This window comes from Hyla sarda, chromosome 3 (genome assembly GCF_029499605.1).
Source record: "Hyla sarda isolate aHylSar1 chromosome 3, aHylSar1.hap1, whole genome shotgun sequence".
NCBI classification, from domain to species: Eukaryota; Metazoa; Chordata; class Amphibia; order Anura; family Hylidae; genus Hyla; species Hyla sarda.
In genome coordinates, this window is record NC_079191.1 from 234,048,786 (window position 1) to 234,071,710 (window position 22,925).

Sequence of the window (22,925 nt, forward strand, 5' to 3'; positions counted from 1 at the left end):
AAACTCCTGAAAAAGACCTGTTTGTATATTCTGAATCAAGACATTTGCACACTTTGGAATTACACAACATTTAAATTATGAAAGTGTACAAAAAAAAAAAAAGTTTATACAGACAGATGTAACAAGCTGGAATCCATGTATTCAGCATCCCATCCAGAACCTTACAGGTTAAAATGAGGAATGGCATCAAACCTATAGATTACCCAAAAAAGCTGTCCACTGGCCTGGCTGCATCGGATAAAAAAATTCTGCTCAAAAAGTTTTTTGATCTGATAAAACCATTTCGGATAGTAACTATAGTAAGCTATATTTCCGAACATATGTAAATCAGCCATACAGTTCAAGCTGTGTATGGTCTAAACATGTCATGTATTTATTTCAACATTTACATATCACATATTGACCAGAAATCTCTGCCATCTAGGTTCCAGTCAAATGGTCTGTTCAGCCCCCTAAAAACTATTTCTCTATCCACAGGATAAGTAATAAGCATCTGATTGTGGAGGGTCTGACCATGATTTTCAGAACTAGGTCCGGCTCTCCCAGCTGCATGCAGTGGCATACCACACTTATGCCATGTGGCACAGTACTCTGTCTATGGGAGCACCAGAGATACCAGTGAATAAAGTGGCAGACAGCACATGGCAGTGTCCTGTCCGGGAGATTGCAGAAGGGGGAGTCCCAGCTGTCAGACCCCTAATCCCTCCCCCTCCCTAATCAAAGCTTGATAAGCCCTTTAATGTCTGCATCACAGAGCACCCCTATAGTACAATAAAATCTGTTTCATTTAAAGGAATGGCCCACATTGCTAGGTCGTGCACGGTGACCCCTCTGCTTCAATCTGGGGCAACACAGCAATTTAGCCTGGGACAGGGGCTGTGGGACCAAAAATTGCAGTGTCACAATGTATGAATTGTGCTGCACCTAAGGTAAGTACATGGGGTTGCACTGCTGGGTCACTACCACTGTTGGGTTGAAGTGCGACTCCATTCAATAATTGCAACGCCACAATTTTTGTTGCAAGACCCACGTAGTGGCGAAAAAGTGCCGCATTGTCCTCAGCCTAGCACAGCATTGTCTATGAGCATACAATGGTATCTGATGACTGAAGCTAATCTCCACTGAATTTACTGCTGAAGTGATTTTGATGCGGATTGCCGGATAGTTGACAGTGCTTCTCTTGATATGGCCATTTCGTGTTTTATTGGTAGTCTTGTAGTCAATGACTCGGGAGTAAAGTACAGAGCCACTTGTCTAGTGTCTGGGAAACTGGAAATTCAGCTTTGAACAAACAAACAAGCTGCTATCTGACATAAAACGTGTTCATAGAAAACTGCAAGATGTAATTTCCCATCCTTTCTAACCCACAATATATTCTAACACAGGACTACAGCATAAGAGACCTTAACTTTATGTTGTGTATCTCACTCTGCAATGCCTAAAACAATTAGTTGTCCAAGAGAAAATAGAATAAAATTCTTTATTTGCACAGTGATTTATTTATTTATTTTAATAGTCTGCCATAAAACCCACATCTTCTATTTCTAGGCAATCTTCTGAAAACACATTCTGAACACCCATTACCTTTGCAGGTTATAAATATAGTAACTATTAGATCTCTTTTTAATGACTTTTCTTCAAGTGTCTACAATCATTATATAATGTGCCAGAGTAATGGCAGTGACAATAGAAAACAGTCAGAATAAGCATTCAAAAAAACCTGCCAATATAACAATAGACTAGGGGCAATTGCGATTATGGGCTTAAATATTGCGATATCGATATGCAATGCAATATAATAAATAAATGGTGAAATCCCACCATTTCATGTCCAATCTTCATTTTACAACTATCCACCCATTTTATGCCCACCGTCCATTTCTCATCTCATCTCCCCCCTGTCACATTCTTCCCCAATGTCACACTCCTCCCCCCCCCCATGTCACACTCCTCCCCCCCCATGTCACACTCCTTCCCCCATGTCAAACTCCTCCCCCCATGTCACACTCCTCCCCCCATGTCACACTCCTCCCCCCATGTCACATTTTGTACTGCAGAAAAACACTGGGTTTCAAGGGGCGGATTTCAAATCTCCCACCGGGAAACCTTGTGTGTTTGCTGCTGAAAAAGACCTTTCCCCATCAGCCAATCACTGGCTTGACATGTGACACCACTGCGGCCAGTGATTGGCTGAAAAAGGGAAAGGTCCTACTGCTTGTATGGAGAAGAGAGGAGACACTGGACCACATGGAGGGAAACAGCATCTGCAGGGACCGGGAGTAGGTGAGCAGAAGGCTTTTTTTTTCTCCCTGCGCCCTTTTACTTAGCTCAGTGTTTTTCTACCAGGGTTCCTCCAGCTGTTGTGAAACTACTACTCCCAGCATGCTCGGACAGCCATTGCTGGTCTGGGCATGCTGGGAGTTTTAGTTTTGCAACAACTGGAGGCACCCTGGTTGGGAAACATTGACTTTTAGTATTTAAATTTGTTTTTACTTGCTCTGGCCAGCCCCCGCCCGCAGCAGCACACATGAGCCAGCCCGAGCAGATAATCGCAAGTTTTCCGGGGGGCCGTATCGCTATATCGCAAGAAGCAAAAATCGCAATTCGATTGCTTTTGCGATATATCGTGCAGCCCTACAATAGACTGAACTTTGTAGTAAGCAACATACATCTGAACCAATTCTAAGAGGGGGAAAGAAAAATAAATAAACTACAGAGAAACAAAAGTGTGTAAATGTTATATATTTGAATATATTTTCTGAAAACTATCAAAACCAGAAACATCAGAACAGAAAAAAAGACAATATTAACACCTGGTTATGCAAATACCTTAAAATAAAAACTGAATGAAAGAGGCGAATCCAAGCTACCAGAAAAAGAATAACATATTGCTAAAAGTTTGCTCTAGTGAAACACATCTTGTCTGATAACAGGTCTGCGCCTGAACAGTTTGATCGCCAGCCTTTTAATTCCTTTCTCTCAAATACATGCAGTGCAGGTCTGCCCTCTTGAGGTAACAGCGTGCATCTTACCAATGGATTTATTTGTGAAATTCAACTTACGAATCTACGTGGCGGGTAAAACCACTTTAACGCCTTTTTGTGTGTTTTTGAAACTGCATCAAAAATTCATAAAAATGCATGTGCCTTTCTAAAATGTGTTTTTCATGGTGCATTTACTGACATATTTTAAATGATCTTCTAGCACGTGCACAGTTTCACATATTAAAGGGGTACTCTGCCCCTAGACATTTTATCCCCTATCCAAAGGATAGGGTAAAATATGTCTGATTGCGGGGGTCCCACAGCTGGGATCTCCATGATCTCTGTGCAGCACCCGGCGTTCTTTTTGAATGCTGGGTGCGGGTGTCTGGGGTCATGATGTCACGGCCACCCCCTTGTGATGTCACGTCACTCACCCTCAATGCAAGTCTATGGGAGGGGGCATGGCGGCCGCCACGCCCTCTCCCATAGACTTGAAATGAGGGGTCATAACATCACAAGGGGTGTAGCCGTGACGTCACGATCCCCGCTCCAAGCATTCGGATCAAAATGTTCCAAACGCTGGGGCAGCAGAGTACCCCTTTAAGTGAAGGGTCACACCTGCCGTATTTTGCTGCATATTTTCTGTAGCTGGTTTTGCAACACCAGCTACAGAAAATATGCAGCAAAAAACATGGCATGTGTGACCCTACTCTTAAAGCATAACTGCAATCACGCTCCGGTGGAAGTATATCTGTTTAAGTCTTCTGCAACTTCGTAGCTAGAGACTACAGGGATCAGGATATGGATGAAGTCTCAGGCTACAAAGGGAAATTTAAACAGATATCCTTCCACCGGAGTGTGATGCAGTTATGCTTTAAGGCAAACTAAAAAAAATATTGAGAACCAAAGAAGCCGCATCAGAAATTATAAAAAAAAAAAACACACAAAGAACTTGCCTAGGTGCTAATGACCACAGATACAAACAGAACATTGATTGGTTGCTAGAGGCAACAAGGACTTTTAAGACAGTCAGTATATTTGTAAGTTCTTATATACTAAATGCACATTAGGTCACAGCATCCAAGACCAATACAACCACCTGATCAATCTGCTGGTCACAAAAACTGGTGTGAACAACCAATCACAGCTCAGCTCAGCTCTCATACCTTTACAATCTCTGGTAACGTGATAGCTGAGCTGTGATTCGTTGCTCTGGGCAAATCAGAAAAAAAGTCTTCGTCCTCGAACAGACTGAAACCTGAGCCACTGAGAATCTATCCTAAAGAAGCTCTACAGTATTCCCCTCTTTTCTACAAAAAAAAATTTAAAAACCTGCATGGTTTAGTTCAGATTAACTCTTCAGAGTGGAGACAAGGTGATTATTGGGGTCTCACTACTGTTAACGATTCCCTGGGAGTACCCTTCATGGTGTAAAGCTATTTCTCAGTCTCTTCCTTTTAGGGGGCTGTTTGCCAGTAATGCTCAGAGGTACTTGCTTTCCCTTACTACTTTGACCAATTAAAGTACAAACTCCTTACTACTTTGCTGTAGCACAGTGCCAGTGAAATAACTGAACAGTCTGGTGCTGTGGGGTTATTTACACAGTGCACTAATGGCAAGTGGAGACGGAAGGAGAGAATGGGTTACTGATGCACAGGGTGTGGAAGGTGCCATGTGAGCAGAAATAAAAAATAGCAGCAGCACAACACGGAAGGGGTTACACCAAGCACTGAACTGTTGCTGCTGAGAGTAGAGGAAAGTTTTGATTTGTTTGTAGGGTTCAATTTCGGCCTTGAAGACACACAATTTTGTTACGTTGCTTGTTTGCATTCTAGCAATACTTATTTTTATTTGACATATCTGAATGCAGCTTTATGCTGAACAGGACAAGTTGTATTTTATGTAGGTGGCACTTTAAAGTACATATTCATTAGTGTCTTGAGACGTAGGGATACATAAATAAAGTTATGTATTACACTTGTTGTCCTACTTTTCACCTCACATGAACAGTAGCAGTGCTACCACAATTATTATGGCAAGCTTCATGTCACTTTTTTTGGGTGTAATTAACTACCAATAAATAGGTTAAAGAGCTATATGGAAAGTGCAAAAATGTTCACAACAGATTGTTAAAAAATAAATAAAAAAATTAGACACAAACATTTTCTTTTCCATAGATAGTAAATCTGGAGATGGGTGAAAAATTATGATTTAGATTAGATTTCTTGATGGTGAGGCATTAACTGAATATGTTCCACATCCAACAGCCTGACTGCTATATTGGATTTATTGCCTTTTAGCTGAAGGTCGAAGTATATATTATGAACGACTAAAATGGGACTAATATGAGGCAATAAAAAAAGCACCCAAAGTGTCCCTCATTTGTGCCCCATGGCAGCTTTAAATTGTAAGGCTTTTGAAGCTAAAAAGCTACTATTTGTAGGAAACCAAAGCAGAAGGGGACATTCATAAATATTGATCTTGCAATGTGAAGACCAAATAAAATAAATGCATATTACTGCTTCCAACAGTCATGTGGGGGAGGGGTAGAAAGGTATTGGGTTAACCGAATTAACACCAGTAGGATTTATAATAAACTTTTCTTATAACAGAACACCATGAAACAATATAACTATGAATAAATCCCCCAAAATGAAAAAGCAAAATTAAGAGTTTTATTACAGATAAGTTTCTCTTAATACTCTGGTGTAAGTGTTTTGAAAGAGCAAGTGGTTAACACCTATAAAGAACATGAAGATTCTGATCATAAGGTGAAAAAGACTGCACATTACAAAAACAATGACTGTATGTTAAACTGAGAAGTGCAAGTGGGCAATAGCTTCTACATCAGGCAGCGTTCATGATAATAGCTGCAATTTCCGTTCCCAATTAATCATTAGTTTCGGTTTGAGTAGATATATTTGTCATTTAGCAAACATCAACTCAACTAGGATTCTTCATATCTCGTACCAAACTATTAAGTCGTCCAACAGCAACAGTTAGGCTACAACTGAGTGTATTTAGCCATTGACACAAATACAGTCTTTTTAGATCCTTTTATATACCAGGAGAAGAGAGTCTTAAGGCCATTTATCTGAATTGTCTGGACGAAGTCTACTAAGTCTTGTAGACTATGGCTCTGTATAATATGTACAATTGGATAAGTCATTTGTTGTATATAGAAACAACAGCTTTGGGAGAGGTCAGAGCCCTATTGCACTCTTTAGTAGTAATGGTTCCAATACCTTCCTCTTACTTTGCAGAGTAGTATTCAAGAATAAAAGGTTCATTTCCAAGAAAACACTGGCAAAATATCCATAACAAGTTACTCTAAAGGCGTACTCTGCTGCTCAGCGTTTGGAACAAACTGTTCCAAACGCTGGAGCCGGGAGCTCCAGCGGTCATGCCCCCTCCCATAGACTTGCATTGAGGGGGCAGGGTGTGACGTCATGAAGGGGCAGGGCTATGACATCACGAGCTCCCGGCTCCAGCGTTCGGAACAGTTTGTCATTACTTGTGAAGGTAAATCCATTCACAATATTTTTACATTGTGGTTATATTTGTTTCTAGAGCACAGAACACCAACTATCTTCTGATCTAGAGGGTTTAAAGAAGGGGTTATCTGGTGGGGAAAAGTTTTTTTTTTTTTTTTTTCTTTCTTCCTCTTTTAAAAAAATAAGAATGCCCATTTCACACTATATAAAAAAAACAAAAAACTGTATTTACGTCCAGCATTCCTTCAGTGCCTATGGGGTCCTCATCCAGTACTGTAAAAAAGCATGACACGTAGGCTCAGAGTGATGGCAGGGCCAAGAGTGTCATACAGTGCTCAGCCAATCACAGTGATTAGCTGAGAGGCAATATGACACTCTGAGCCCTGCAGTTACTCCAGACCCAAATGTTGCGCGCTCTCATAGGAAGAGGATTGCAGCAAGGGCGGGAACCCCCACCGCCGCCACAAGATTACCCCTTTAGCTCATCACGGACAAGCCAATTTCAGATTTAGCTGGTGTAACATATGGCTGACTAGTCAAGGCTGAATGGCCAGATGAATTATCATTATGTCATAGATTGATGCCTGGAGTCCGCTACAGACTCTTTTACAGCTGTTCCTTTTGTCTCATTGAGGAGGTGCCAGATATTGCCCAGAGGCATATTAATGAGATGGTCTACATGGAATTACACCTTTAATTTAAAAATAAAAAAAATGTCATAGTAACTGTATAGTAAAATGAATAATAGTAAAATGAATAAAAATATATGGTATACATCCATATGTATAACTAAAGGATGTTATGTTATATATTTTATAGACCAAAGTTAAGGACTGGTATTAACCTAAAACATTCTTGAATGCCTTTGGGTTAATAAGGTTAAAGGAAACCAACCATAACATTTTACCATACATAACGCATGGCAACATGTTACATATGGTAAAATCTTCTTCCTCAACATACCCGGGAGACATTTCTGTCCGCAGGGATGGTGAAAATATGAAGTTAGAAAGTCTCCCCCACTGGCCCTGTAAGTAGTCCCCTGGGCGGGAGCTATACTTACCTAGTCCCGTCTTCTCCGGCTGTAATTACCACCCTCAGCGTGGTTGACAGCCCGGGCACAGCCCGCATCACTTTGCTCCATCTGTTTAGGGAGCAGAGCAGTGACGAGGGCTGTCAATCATGATGAGGGGGCGTGATTACAGCCAGAGTATAGCTCCCAGCCAAGCAGACTACTTTCTAACTTCACATCCTCACCCTCCCTGCGGGCAGCAATGTCGCCCTGGGATGGTGAGAAAGAAGATATTACCATATAACACGCACTGCCACGCGTTCTATATGGAAAAATCTAATGATTGGTTCCTTTAATGGGTAGTACTGATGACATACAACACTGGGGTCCTGAATCTAATATGGCCAAAGAGAACATTTGCATGAAGGCTGTATGCCTTCTCTTGGTTTAAGTAGGTATCTTCCAGGTACTCTGGTTTCCTACCACTCCCTGTAGACAAATCAATACATTAACGGAGATTGTTGTAAATGAAAATGTAATATTTTTTGATCAGTTGTGTATAATATGTTAGTCCAATATAATCAGAAATCTACACAAAGAAAGACCCGGCCCCAGAATCACAAGTATCAGAGGAAATTCTTATGCATCATAACTCCCCTCTACAGACTGGAGTTTACTGCAGAGTGATAACAGAAACGTGGTGCTTGTAAAGTTCAATGTACTTTGCAAAATAAATCACTCACCTGGTATATTCGAAAGGGTATATAACGAAAGCCTCCCTCTTCTGGTGAATATTCCATAAGTTTTCGATTTATCGCCCAAAACTGGTCAAACTTATCTAGGAGTGAAAAAAAAATATTAAGGAATAAATCTATGCAGAATGAATATGTGAACACTATGATGATGCTTTATAACTAAAATATGTTATATTTTTATTATAAGGCAATGATAGAGGCATTTCATGTATGGAAGCAAAACATTTTAAAATGACATACCTTTTTCTAAATACAATGGGAATGCAATACCAGAACACTTTATTTATTAAAATTGAACAGAACTACTTTTAAAAGAGGTAAAAAAAAATCCCATTGAAGCCATAAGTGGCATACATGTATTAGCTTGGTGATGCCAGCGATTAGTTGCCATGAAAATATGTAGAAGTCAGCTGATCCGCATTACTTATTCACTTTGATGAACCATGCATGCACAACAACTTCTTCACCACAGATTTTCTTAAAGAGGCATATTTGTCTGCCTATATAGTGTAGCATACACTATTAAAGAATATAGTAGAGGCTCTTGTTTATTAAAGGCATAGTCTACTGCAAACTATTCATCCTCTGTTGTGCTCGGGCTGAAAAAAGAAAAGAAAAGAAAACAAACTTTCACTCACTTTCCTGCATTCTCCTCGTAAAGCCGCTACAGCTGATCGGTCCTCCGGTCCGGTCTTCATCCTTCTTCCTGTGCACGGATCGTCACACAGCACTCAGCCTATCACCGGCCGAGCGGGACATCACTGCAGCCAATGATAGTCTAAGCGCCGTGTGACGATCCGTGCACAGGAAGAAGGATGAAGACTAGACCAGAGGACTGATCAGCTGTAGCAGCGCTACGGTGGGAACGCAGGAAGGTGAGTGAAAGTTTGTTCTCTATCATTTTACAGCCCGGACACAACGGAGTGGGAATAGTCTGCAGTAAGACTATTCCTTTAAAGGTGTTATTAGACTATTCAACTTAAAATAACATAAAATGCTCTATGATCACTAATACCTTAGCTAGGTCCCCTTGGAGTGATCCTGCAACTTTTCAGTGAATTCTGTGTGGCTGTTGTTGCTATTTAACCCCTTAAGGACCAAGCCTATTTTCACCTTAAGGACCAGAGCGTTTTTTGCACATCTGACCACTGTCACTTTAAGCATTAATAACTATGGGATGCTTTTACTTTTCATTCTGATTCAGTGATAGTCTTTTCGTGACATATTCTACTTTATTTTAGTGGCAAAATTTCATCCATACTTGCATCATTTCTTGGTGAAAAATTCAGAAATTTAATGAAAAAAAATAGCATTTTTCTAACTTTGAAGCTCTCTGGTTGTAAGGGAAATAGATATTCCAAATAAATTATATATTGATCACATATACAATATGTCTATGTTTGCATCATAAAGTTGACATGTTTTTACTTTTGGAAGACATCAGAGGGCTTCAAAGTTCAGCAGCAATTTTCCAATTTTTCACAAAATTTTCTAAATCGGAATTTTTCAGGGACCAGTTCAGTTTTGAAGTGGATTTGAAGGGCCTTCGTATTAGAAATACCCCACAAATTACCCCCATTATAAAAACTGCAGGAGAAAATTCAAAATTTTCATTTTTTTACACGCATGTTCTTGTAGACCCAGTTTTTGAATTTTTACAAGGGGTAATAAGGAGAAAAAACTGTAACCCAATTTCTCTCGAGTAAGGAAATACCTCATATGTGTATGTCAAGTGCTCTGCGTGTGCACTACAAGGCTCAGAAGGGAAGGAGCGACAATGGGATTTTGGAGAGTGAGTTTTTCTGAAATGGTTTTTGGGGGGCGTGTCACATTTAGGAAGCCTCTATAGTGCCAGAACAGAAAAAAAAAAACACATGGAATACTAGTTTGGAAACTAAACCCCTCAAGGAACGTAAGAAGGGGAACAGTGAGCCTTAACACCCCTCAGGCGTTTGATAAATGTTCATTAAAATGGGACGTGAAAAGGAAAAATGTTATTGCTGGGATTACCCCAAATTTTTCATTTTCACAAGTGGTAAAAGGAGGAAATGTCACAATAAATTTGTAAATACATTTCTTTGGGGTAAATACATTTCTGGGTGTAAACAGCTCTGCAGGTGCACACCGGTCTTGAAAGAGCAGGAGCGCAGTCAGAGGGAATGAATGGCCTCGAACCGCCTCCGTGCCATGGCCATACTGTAAAGCGGGGTCTGGTAGAGGACGTCCCCGCTCCAGTACTACCTGACACTTTGTTTTTTGACCAGGCCCATTTGCAGCACGAGGCCCCAAAATGTCCTCATTTCAGTTGCACTGACGGCGTACCATTCATTGGCCCTAGCCAAAAGCGAATCAGGGTGGTGGGCAATGAACTGTTGGGCGTACAAGTTCGTTTGCTCCACCATTAGATTGACAAAGTTGTCACTGAACTAATAACTAAAATAGTCCATTTGAGTGTATCCAGCCGTGTATCAATCCGGATTCTTGAGGGGGTGGAGGGGGGAGTATGTAGTGTGTGTGCGCAGTTCCCTCCTCCCCCTTCCCTCAGGAGGGACATAGATTCTCACAACCCCGCCGCTGGACGTATATATATTTTCACAGCCCCGCCCCTGGAAGTAGATTTTCACAGCCCCGCTCCTGGACATAGATTTTGACAGCTGTGAAAATCTACGTCCAGAGGTCTGTGCAAGCGAAGCTGTGGGAATCCCTCTCCTCCTGAGGGAGGCGCCCCCTGGACGTAGATTTTCACAATGGCTCCGTAAGTCACACAACCACAAGTAGATTTTTTACAGACCCCTGGATGTAGATTTTCACAGCTGTCAAAATCTACATCCAGGAGCGGGGCTGTGAAAATACAGATCCAGGTACGGGGCTGTGAGAATCTAAGTCCTCCTCCTGAGGGAGGTGCAGAGTTGCGTCCTGCACAGCTCTGCCTTCCCATCCCCTCGCTGTATGTTCGGAAATCTCCGAACAGCTGAGGCGAGGGGCCAACGCAAAATTGCATGGGGCGCAAGTCTGCACCTCACACCGGTCAATGCTCCACTTCCCCGTCTCCCAAACCACATGACATATGGAGAACGGGCTTGGCACGATTTTGTTGCGAGGGTGCCTGGCTTAAAGAGACAAGATGCATCAAGCCAGGCCCCCTTGCCAGAATGAAAACCATGAGATCTCCATCTCAAGAGAGTGGGGGCTGCCAGCAATAAAAGACTCGCTTGGAGACTGACAGGGCCTGCAGATGACTTTCTCACATCACTTCTTGCAGGTTGGTCTAGAGAGGGAAAAGGACTGCCTCTTCTGATATGGTTCCCCTAAAGCAACCTACCATAATGCTTTTGGATTTTCAGAGGCAGAGGGGGCAAAGTTTCATCACACACCACTTTCTCTGCTCGGAGTCCTACCCAAAGACAGGAAGTGACAGATGAATGATACATATGTTCTGTCCCCTAACTCACTCTTTAGAGTCACTGCCTGTCTCCTGATTTTGATAGAAAGCACCTAGTCAGCTCTTACAAGCATGAATGAGGGGAGAACAGTGTAAAGCTGCATTTTCTGCACACATCACAGACAGGGACAGTCAGGGGAGTTTTACAACTCAGCTGTTGCTAAATTATTTTAGGGACTCACCTACTATATAACTAAGCTCCTGCCTCAAATACCACAGAAAAGTTATTTTCAGCAACAAGAGCACAACATTTGTCGTGAAAGAAAGGTGTCTAAAAGCAGCCAGAAAGGATCAGGTATCAGGAAGTGGGTCACACAGGGAAGACTAAGGAAAGCAAAATATGGCAGGAAGATACAAAGAATGTATAAATGCAGTCTTATATTGCTTGAGTGCTTCCTTATGGTATCCTAACAAGTTAATTTGTAATATATGTAAATATTGTAATAAAACTAACATCAACAAAATATTCTATTAAAACTAGAATTCATTTTTAAAGGCTAAAATAAAACAAATTTAAAATATATTATTTCCAGGTCACATTAGTCAAAACATGAACAAAAACTGAACAGATCAAACAAACCAGAAGTCTTTAAGCGGCATATGCTTTGTCATAATGTACAATGTTTGTAAAACCATTTACAATGATCTACAGTAATGATGAATCAGATTTACACAATCTGAGTACATACTGCTAAAAAAATAAAAAAAATTAAAAAAAAAATTAAAAAAAAAATATGTGGAGGTGTTTAAAATGTCAATTATAGTTATGTTCACTAAAAACATGACCAAGCTTTTTATGAACTCTAAAAATTCCACTTACTACATTCCTCCCTGATGAAAACGGGTACGTTTTCACACATACAGGATCTGCTGCATACTTTCTGCAGTTCATTTTCCTACCCAAAGTTGATGGGTAGCAAAATCAGCAGCACAATATATGCAGCAGATCCTGTATGTGTGGACATACCCTAAGGGTGTAATCACATGTACAGAATCCTGTGCAAATTTAATGCAGAGGATTTTATACAGCAGATTTCAATGTAAACTAAATGACTGAACACAGCTTTAAATCTTGCGCAGCAAATATGCGCAGAATACTGTACGTGTGAATAGACCCTTAGGGTGGGGTCACACTGGAGTGCATCCGCAGCGTATTTGACACTGCGGATGCGCTGCCGGCAATCACAGAGCCACGGCAGAGTGAGCCCCCTGTGGCTGCCATACCTCTGTGTGTCCGCTCATGATTGCAGATTTTTCTGCCAGCAGTCACCAGCTGATACACAGAGCTACAGAGCATTGCTTTGGACAATACCAGTTTAAAAACGTCTTCCAGTTATCAACTGTAGTTAGCTTGGTGCAGAGACCTATGTAATTGAAACAGCTATTTACTTGCTGTTAAAATTCTCAAGCTTATGATTTTAATGTGAAACGGCCACTAGGTGGCTCTGCTCTGTTCCCTGCCGCAAGTCAGTTAGTTTGGTCTCCTTGCCTGGCAGGAGACCAAATTAAGGAAGTGGCTGTGTCAGCATAGCAAGGCACATCTCTCTCAGGCTTCAGTGACTCTGCGCCTGCTGGGGAATGCCCACTTTCTCCTGCCGGGAGCTCACACAATGTGAGCAAGGGGAAAGGTATAATAAAGAGCTTTTAAAGCTCGGAAATTGTTTTTAAGGGCAGGAAGGGTGTTAGGAATGGTTTGGTGAATATAACCTGAGTTAGTTTTGAAACTATGGTTTGATGACAGGTACCCTTTAATGCCACAGACAAATACAAACAAAACTGCTTTTTCCTCAGACTGCCTCAGGGACACACAGACATGTAACCACATCCTGTAGGTAACCAGTAAACATAACCAAAAGAAATCATGCCATGTTATGCTGTGCTGTAAACATGCCCTTTTTACATAACTATGAACAGTGAATAAACCAAAGACTTCAACAAAAAAGAAAGTATTTTTTCGGTTTGAGGACAGAGTGTTTTGTCAGCATTAACAGTTTTGTGCTGCATTCAGCAAAGGATTTTCACTGTAGATCATTTTTTAATGTAGTTCCTAAGTGTTGTACTGCTCAAGATGGTACTTACTTGCATTACAGACAGTTAAAATAGAGAGAAAAAAAAAGAGAAAAGCATCAAATGTAAGTAGAAAACAAAAAAAAAAAACAGAACAGTGGGGCCCAAGTTTATTCCTGTATGCAAAGTTGGTTTCTTACACAGAATTCTGAGTGATAACCACTTAAAGAGGTACTCCGCCCCTAGACATGTTATCCTCTATCCAAAGGGCTCGGCTGTGCTGATCCTGCGGCGTTATGGTCACGGAAGCCTGGGGCATTTCGCTCTGTGCACCGGATGACTTGAGTGCCGTGGCGGCGGGGGTCCCCAGTGGCCAGACCCCCACGATCAGACATGTGATCCTCTATCCTTTGGATAGGGGTTTACATGTCTAGAGGCAGAGTATCCCTTTAAGACAATCTTCACATTACCTATAGGAGTTTTACACATCTTTCCATCCTTTTCTACTGCTCTGACTAGGTATCATGAGGGATGAAAGTTATTGTGGAACAGTCAAACAGGCGGAATTGCAGGCGGAATCCCACTGAATTCAATGCAGCTTTTAATTTTCGGCAGAATTCTGTGTTTTAAGCACACAGAAATTCCGCCACAATTCTGCACTTCCATTCAGCAAGCTTTGCTGAACGGAATTTGTGCGGCATTGCAGATTTTCTCCCATGTAAACATAGCCTTAGGCCACGTTCACACGGCATAATTTCTGCACTGAATTCTGCATGCATTTATAGCGAATTCACTTCACTGGAATTCCTGCAGTGGAAATTATGCTCTGTGAATGGGACAGCAGAATCCCATTGAAGTGTATTGGCTATAAATTCATGCAGAATTCAGTGCAGAAATTCTGCCGTGTAAACCAGGCCTTAAAGGTTGTGAGCCTAGCATTTATACCCCTTTTTTAAATAAAATTACCACACATCTAACAATTTAGGATAAAGCGAAGATAGTCAAAGATAGGGAACGAAGGTATGTAGCAACGAAACAAATCGGGGCACCCAAGGTCACAAAATGATATATGTAAAAAATAAAATAATATATGTAAAATCCTCTATACTGATCCAATGTCCTCTTTAAAAAAAAAAATGCAATACCAGCGATATAGGTGATACTGAAAGGAGGACTTCTCACGAGTCATCATGAGGGCAGTGCTCTAGATTCAAACAGAGAAACCCATGTCTCCCACACAATACATTCATCACACAAACCCCTACAGCTGCCCCCCTCCTAATTGGATGACCACTTAACATGGACATTAAAGGGGTTATCCACCATAAGGTGATTTTGGTACGTACCTGCCAGACAGTTGTAGACATACTTAGGAAGGATCTGCGCTTGTCTTGGGGCTAAATGGCTATGTTGTGAGATAACCATAACACTGTGGCTAGTTTTTTGTGAACTGGTAACTCCTTTTTGAGTTTTCTTCTTGGCCTACAAATCCCATAATTCCATTTTCCTCCTCCCCTCACATCAGCCAACCCACCCATTGAAACATAAATGAGCTGCATACATTCAAAAGACCTGTGTTTTTCAATCAGGGTGCATTTGCTGTTTGCATTTGCATAGGGATGTTGTATTAGTTGTAGATTGATCTCTTTCCCACCAAGCGATCACTCCTATCATTGAAGCAGACAGGCTTTCTGTCATCAGCTGACTAGCGAATCAGGTCTCGGCCGCATTGCAAGCTGGGAAAAATCTGAGACAACAGTCATTTTGTATGCTGTTAAAAAATATTAGGGTGAAAATCACATAAGAATTGTGAGAAAACCGTCACACACAGGTATAGACACTATATTATTAACTACACTAACTTTACAGCCCCTGTAGCATAGTCAAATAAAAAAAAAATCCTGGAATACCCCTTTAATAGGTTTGGTAATAGAGACGTTGTCATTCCACAGTTTCTTCTAACCCCATCCAGCTTAGCCAGCCCTTATTAGACTTACGTGGGCATTTTTTATTTGTGCCGCAGCACACGTATTCCCAAATTAAATCCAATGTGTTTTAACCAGAACATTTGTGGCTTTCCATAATTATCACCTTACCTATAATAGCTAAGGGGCACACTGGAGTTTTAAAAATTACAGAAAACTCAAAAAATTGGTTTTTAAAAATCACTGTAATCCTGCCCAAAAAGAGGCTTCCTTGTATCAACACCAGGTGGGGGGCATGAAAGTTCCAACTGCTCACCAGCAACGAAGGAACACATCTAATTCAGAGGCTCCCCACATGGGTACAGTATGCTCTGTTAAGAATCTGTGACTAAATTGGAGAATTTACTCTTGAGAAATATTTTGAAATTTCAACCTTTTTCCAATGCTCGAGAGTCAAATCTGGAAGATTTTTAACCTTTTCTGAAAAGGCTTTGTCAAATGGTTTTATGCCTGCAGTTTGTAACAGAGGAAAGGTCCAGGTAAGAAGTTTCCGAATATCCGATACACCAAGAAATTCCTCTTTTTTGGAGCATAGTTTGTTACCTCTCCAAATTGAGCTGTTACTGTGTGTTTGTGCATAAGGTAGTGGAAGTCCCATATCTACTGCACATTTTTGTAAATTGTTGTAAACTGATGCATTACTAATTTAAAGTGTCCCTGTCATTATAAAAAAAAAAACCTGACATGTCAACAGTTTTGATCAGTTTTTGTCTGATTGTTCAGACCCTCACTGATCTCTAAATATAGCTAGGGAAGCAAGCAGACGAGACCTTTGCTCTCTATTTTATTTATCTAACTGCATTAGACAGGCTCCATTGGAAAAATCTGAAAAAAAAATCTATGGAGATTATAATTCTCTGTCTACCCCAGTAGGAGAGCCCTGTAAATGCTAGAAGTTGTTGTAGGTTGGTATTAAACCTAAGGGGTGTATTGGGAGCAACAAGGTATTCCAGTAATAGTTTAAAAGCTGGGTGACACATGGAAAAGGTATGAACATTTGGGAAGGAAAATCATTCTTGATCTTGGTGATCTACTTGTATAGCCTGCCTGCCAGCTGACTATGCAAGGAGATCCCCTGAGAGTGGCTCAGAGCAGGTAAGGAGACCTTGGGCCATTATCTTCACTTATCGGACACGCTGCGGGGGTCCAACAAGTGTTCCCAAAGTCTGGAACTGCTTTAATGCTGTGATCAGCATTGATCACGGCATTTAAAGGTTAACTGGCAGGGAATCAGCGTGATCGCTCATGTTCGCCATTAGCAATAAGGCTTAAATGTATGCCAAGGTGCCCCATGTACCAGAGCACCATGATGTACATTAACGTCATGTATCCTCTAGGGGTTAGACACACAATTATTAAAAATTTTTGCAGTATATTTTTCCTTCAATCCCCAACATCCAAGAGCCATAACATTTTTATTTTTCCATTGAGTTTTTCTTTTCTTTTTTTTTTTTGCAGCACTATTTTTAGTCTTATAATAATGTGATCTTTTAATAGTGTAATTTGAACTCTTTTGAACACAACTCCATGCCTCTGGTATAGTGTAATAGGAGTAATAACATAGCCAGACCTGGGGCCCATCACCATGTCTAAATACCTTTGACCTAGGGTTAAACCCTAAGTCACTAATACCCTTTTTAATACCCACCCCCTAAAACTTAACTTTTATTAAATATCAACTAGTACCAAAATGTTATTGTGATCAAGACAATTAAAATCTGGCCTCCTTGTGTATAATGACTGTATCTGTAATTCACTAGATGCTGCCGCTATCTTATTGTATAGTTTGGAGCCAGTGATCTGCAGTATCACTGTTCCTTGGAAGACACAGGAGGTTGTTTTAAAAGCTGGATATGCCCCCTCTACATGTTTAGTTGCTAGAGCAACGTCTTCAGGGAAACGGGCATTGAAACGGGCATCATTAGGATGCCCGTTTCCCTCCTGAAGACGTTGCTCTAGCAACTAAACATGTAGAGGGGGCATATCCAGCTTTTAAAACAACCTCCTGTGTCTTCCAAGGAACAGTGATACTGCAGATCACTGGCTCCAAACTATACAATAAGATAGCGGCAGCATCTAGTGAATTACAGATACAGTCATTATACACAAGGAGGCCAGATTTTAATTGTCTTGCTCACAATAACATTTTGGTACTAGTTGATATTTAATAAAAGTTAAGTTTTAGGGGGTGGGTATTAAAAAGGTTATTAGTGACTTAGGGTTTAACCCTAGGTCAAAGGTATTTAGGTTGATTTGACCCTAACCCATTCCGGGGTAAAAGTCGTTGCTATCACCATGTCAACACCTTGGCATCCCATGGCTGCATTGTGGGGTCTGCAATTAGGTAACACAAAGGGTGCAAATAACCACCGGGGAGTCTGGAGCTGTGGTGCTTGTTCACAAGGGCTCAAAGGGGTATAGTTGAGTGTGCTTGTTTTGTTTTTTTGCACCAAGTCCCTGCCTCTGTGTAATATTTTTACAGGACCAAAATACCCCTTTAAAATGTATAATGTTATATTAGGCTCTGTTAATATTTCCATTTGGTCTTTGGCTCTTTTCTATCAGCCTTCCCTTTATATAAGATAGCATACTACATTATTTGAACACACAAACAAGGTGGTAAATCTATTACAGGTAAAAAGCCAAATAGATCATCTATCAAATCTGTGATGATACCTGTTAATATGGAAGCCAGGACACAGTGCGAACAGAGCCTAATTTGTTTTGATGCAAGTCGCTACATCAGAATTAGCAGTTCAGCATAAATTTATTTGTAAAGCGTTTACAGGAAATCCAGGGATATCAACGAATATGAACACTGGAGCTACAGGAGAAAATCCTGGCAGTTACAATGGCTGTTATGCAAGATAAAGTATTTGTCACAATGACAGCAGAAACTCATTTAAATGAATCATTCAAAATTTCCATAGACAGCACTAACATCTTTGATCTTGTGAAGATTGGAAGAAATACAATAATAAGATGTTGTTTGTGTGCGGTTATCTAAGGTGTGTCTTGCCATTGGTGCCAATTACAAATATTACTTAGGAGTTAAATTCAGATTGATGTGGAAAGTGAAAAAAGATTGCAACCAGCTTCCTAAATAAATATTAAGGCTATCCGTGGGCTGCGGCTTCCTAAATAAATATTAGGGTTATCCGTGGGCTGCAATCTCCCTCCGCCCACTGATTGGCAGCTTTCTCCCTATGCGATGCAACAGGTAAAAAGCTGCCCTAACAGAGACTTTCTGCAGCAAGCTAAGAGATATGTAGAAGTATGCAGTATTTTGGCCTAAGTGACACATGATTAAAGGTTCTTTTTAAAGGGAACCTGTCACCAGGTTTTACTCTATATAGCTAGTGGCAACACATTATATAGGGCAGCGGTAATCAACTGGCAGACCGCGCTCCATATCCGGACAGCGGCCGCCAGTCATCCGGACCTTCGGCCGGTTCAGGGAACCAGCCAGAGGTGGCAGCCACTGTCCTGGCATTCATATGTATCGGTGTCTTTTAGATACCAATACAAATGAATAGCTGAGCGCTGCCGGAGAGAGGGAACACTCTGCTCCCTGCCCGACCAGCGCTTCTTCAATGATGCAGGCAGACTAGAAGGTCTGGGGGTGTTAGGGCAAAAAGGGGGTGGGGGGGGGGAGGGTGCATAAAATTGAAAAAGTAAAAATGAGGCAGGGGTTTTGAGGGGAGGGGTGGTGGTGTTCGGGTTAGAAGGGGATAAATGGGTCTGGGGGGGAGCATAAAAGTTAAAGTAAGAATGATGCAGGGGTCTTGGGGGATGTTAGGGCAGAAGTGGATATAGGGGTCAGGGGGGCAGAAAAGTGTAAAGGAGGATGATGCAGGGGTCTTGGGTGGAAGATAAGTCTGGAGGAGTCTCAAGGAGGAGGGAAAATACGGGTCTAAAAAAGAGGACCTAGGGGTCTGGGGGGACTTAAAGGGGTTATCCGGTGCTTAGACATCTTATCCCCTATCCAAAGAATAGGGGATAAGATGCCTGATCGCGGAAGTACCGCCGCTGGCGACCCCCGTGATCTTGCACGCGGCATCCCGTTTGTAATCAGTCCCTGGAGCGTATTTCGCTCTGGGTCTGATTAACGGCGACCACAGAGCCGACGGCGTGTGACGTCACGCCTCCACCCCTCAATGCAAGCCTATGGGAGGGGGCATGACAGCTATCACGCCCCTCCCATAGGCTTGCATTGAGGGGCGGAGTGTGACGTCACACGGGGGCGGAGGCGTGACGTCACACGCCGTCGGCCCTGTGGTCGCCCTGTGATTACAAACGGGGTGCCGCGTGCAAGATCACGAGGGTCCCGGCGGTGGGACTCCCGCGATCAGGCATCTTATCCCCTATCCTTTGGATAGGGGATAAGATCTCTAAGCACCGGAGTACCCCTTTAAGGCCCATCCACATTGAGGACATTCCTCCAGGGCTGTGGAGTCGGTAGATAAATGTTCCGACTCCACAGTTTTTTGTACTTCCGACTCAGACTCCTCTGTATTAATATGCAAATGTATTTTATACATTCCTTAAAGGAAAGAAAGGCAACATACATGTCATTACCACAGGACTACTGGCTGGGAAGCCAACAGTCTACTGTATTGAACAGTTTGTGTGCTGATCTGCTGCTGAAGATAGGGCAGCGGGAGGATCCAGGAAGGGGCATTTATTATAAAACATGATTTCCCTAGTAGAATCCAATACTCATATTTAAAGTTTAAACGGGTACTCCGCCCCTAGACATCTTATCCCCTATCCAAAGGATAGGGGATAAGATGTCAGATTGCTGGGGTCCCGCTGTGCGTACTGACGGGCGATACAGGGGACGGAGCAGTGTGATGTCATGGCTCCGCCCCTCGTGACATCACGGCCCACCCCCTTAATGCAAGTTTATGAAAGGGGTGGCGACCGCCACGCCCCCTCCCATAGACTTGTATTGAGGGGGCGGGCTGTGACGCCACGAGGGGCGGAGCCATGACGTAACGATTCTCTGGACCCTATATTGCCCGTCATTGCGCGCAGAGCGAACTCACACTGTGCAGTAATGATAGCGCGGTGCCGCATCGGCGATCCCGGGGGTCCCCAGCAGCGGGACCCCGGCGATCTGACATCTTATCCCCTATCCTTTGGATAGGGGATAAGATGTCTAGGTGCGGAGTACCCCTTTAAGCTAACAATCGAGTTTACAAGTTTTTATAGCCTTAGCTGAATGGCAGCAGTTTTTCCAATGGTTTACAGCTTCAGTCTTGAACTATTGACCCTCCATTCCCTTCACTTATACAAGTGTCTCTAGTCCCGCAAAAAACATTATCAGTGAGAGGCTAGGTTACCCATGGGTTCCCTGTAACAGCAGAACACAACACTATGGAAAGTATAAGTATTGCCACTCCTAATTGTGCGTTGCACGCCATATAGTAAAGCACACGAAAAGCATGCTTCTTCACAGTCACTTAACATGTTCATTTTATGGTTATGTGAGGCACTGCATGCACTGGTCTTTATTCTTAAAGTAGAGAGTCATTAATTATAACTTTTTGTGAATTGGGACATTTAAAACTTGCTTTTTTTTAATTCCAATCTAAATTTAGTAGGAGTCGGAGTCGGTGCATGGTTTGCAGACTCAGACTCCAGGTACCCAAAATTTCGTCCGACTCCCCAGCCCCGCATTCCTCCGGTGGAAATCTGCTTGCAGCAGAGTCCTATTGTTTTTAATGGTTTTCTATTGCTCTGTGCATATTGCGAAGTCGCCACAGTGGAATTCCCCCAGCAGAACATGTTCGTTCTTTTGGTTGGACGTCCATTCTGCTGGTGGAAATTCACCTGACTGCATTGTCATCTATAGTGATAACGCACAACAGTGGAGTCCAATGGCTTCGGTGGCGCCTTGAGCAAGCGGACATTCTGCTAACTAAATGTCCACAGTGTGGAGAAGCCTTTAGGGGTCTGCAGGAGGAGGGGAAAATGTATCTGGGAGAGTACTGGCTTGAGATTCTGAGTAAACAGTTTCTGGCAGTTTTTTTTTTTTTTTTTTTAAGGGATCATCATGTCTGGCAGGCTTATAATGATTATTGTCTTTATACAGAGGATGAGGATCTACTAACAGGGTAACCAATGTTGTGCAGGCGTCAGACTCTGCAGAGAAGATGGAGCTGAAAGAAGACAAGGACCGGAGTCATTATACAATTGTGAATTCTCCGGAATGTCCCATCAGAGCTGGAGTCACTTATAATTTCTGCAGTGATGATGGGTGCCACTGTACCCCAATCTGTGGCTGTCACACTGTTAGAAAACTACAAATCCCATAATGCCTTTGCAACAGCTGGAGAGCCACTTAAACCGAGGTGATTTTAGCCTATGCAGCCAATTTTATTTTAATGGGTGTCTGACTTCTGCGACACCCACCGTAAAAAACAAAGTGGTCTGCATAGTCTAATATGCCCGAGCCTATTTTTGCTCCCAGTCTGGCCCTGGACGCATGTGTATTACAGGTATTTCCCAACCTTTACCTCTATAGTTGTTTCAAAACTACAGCTCCCATCATGCCCTTCTGTCTGAATGATGGCAGTTTTAGTTTTGCAACAGCTGGAGAGTTCATATGGGGGGAGAGCACCTCATTCATTGTTTTAAGGGACACAGAAGTATAATTCGCTTCAGGGCACAGTGGCAATATAATATTTGGGGGCCGAGCATGTGGTAGTTTTATACTCATGCTTATACTTGTGGCAGTATTATACTCAGGGACACGGTGTGTTTCAGTATTATACTCAGGGGCACGGTGTGTTTCAGCATTATACTCAGGGACAGGTGTGTGGCAGTATTATATCAGGGGAATAATGTTTGACAGCATTCTATTTAGGTATACAGTAGGGATCAACCGATTATCGGTTTGGCCGACATTATCGGGCGATAATCACGATTTTGGGCATTATCGGCAATTACCTGCTGATAAGCTGATAATACCCCGCCCCCCGCACCGCCCTCACGATCGACCCCCCACCGCACAGCCCATTGCCTCCCCCATTCCCGGTTTTATAATTACCTGTTCCCGGGGTCCATGCAACTTCTGGCTCCTGCTGCGTCCTGCGTTACGCTGTGCGCAATGACACACAGTGACAGCTCAGGAGGATGCCACCGAAGCTAGATGTAGAGTGGGCCCCGGGAACAGGTAATTATAAAACCGGGGATGGGGGAGGCAATGGGGCCGGGGCGGTGCGGTGTGCGACGCGGTGCG

General features: G+C 42.3%; 1 protein-coding gene across 4 annotated transcripts in view; it reads right to left on the reverse strand.

Annotated features, from left to right (window-relative positions):
- The window catches only part of ATG5 (autophagy related 5), a 175,418-nt gene that overhangs the window by 66,297 nt on the left and 86,196 nt on the right, over window positions 1–22,925 (reverse strand). For all 4 annotated transcript variants that reach the window (XM_056566223.1, XM_056566221.1, XM_056566224.1 and 1 more), the window contains one exon: window positions 8,234–8,328. In XM_056566223.1, the coding sequence (XP_056422198.1) occupies window positions 8,234–8,328 (95 nt within the window). The remainder of the gene's footprint in view (window positions 1–8,233; window positions 8,329–22,925) is intronic.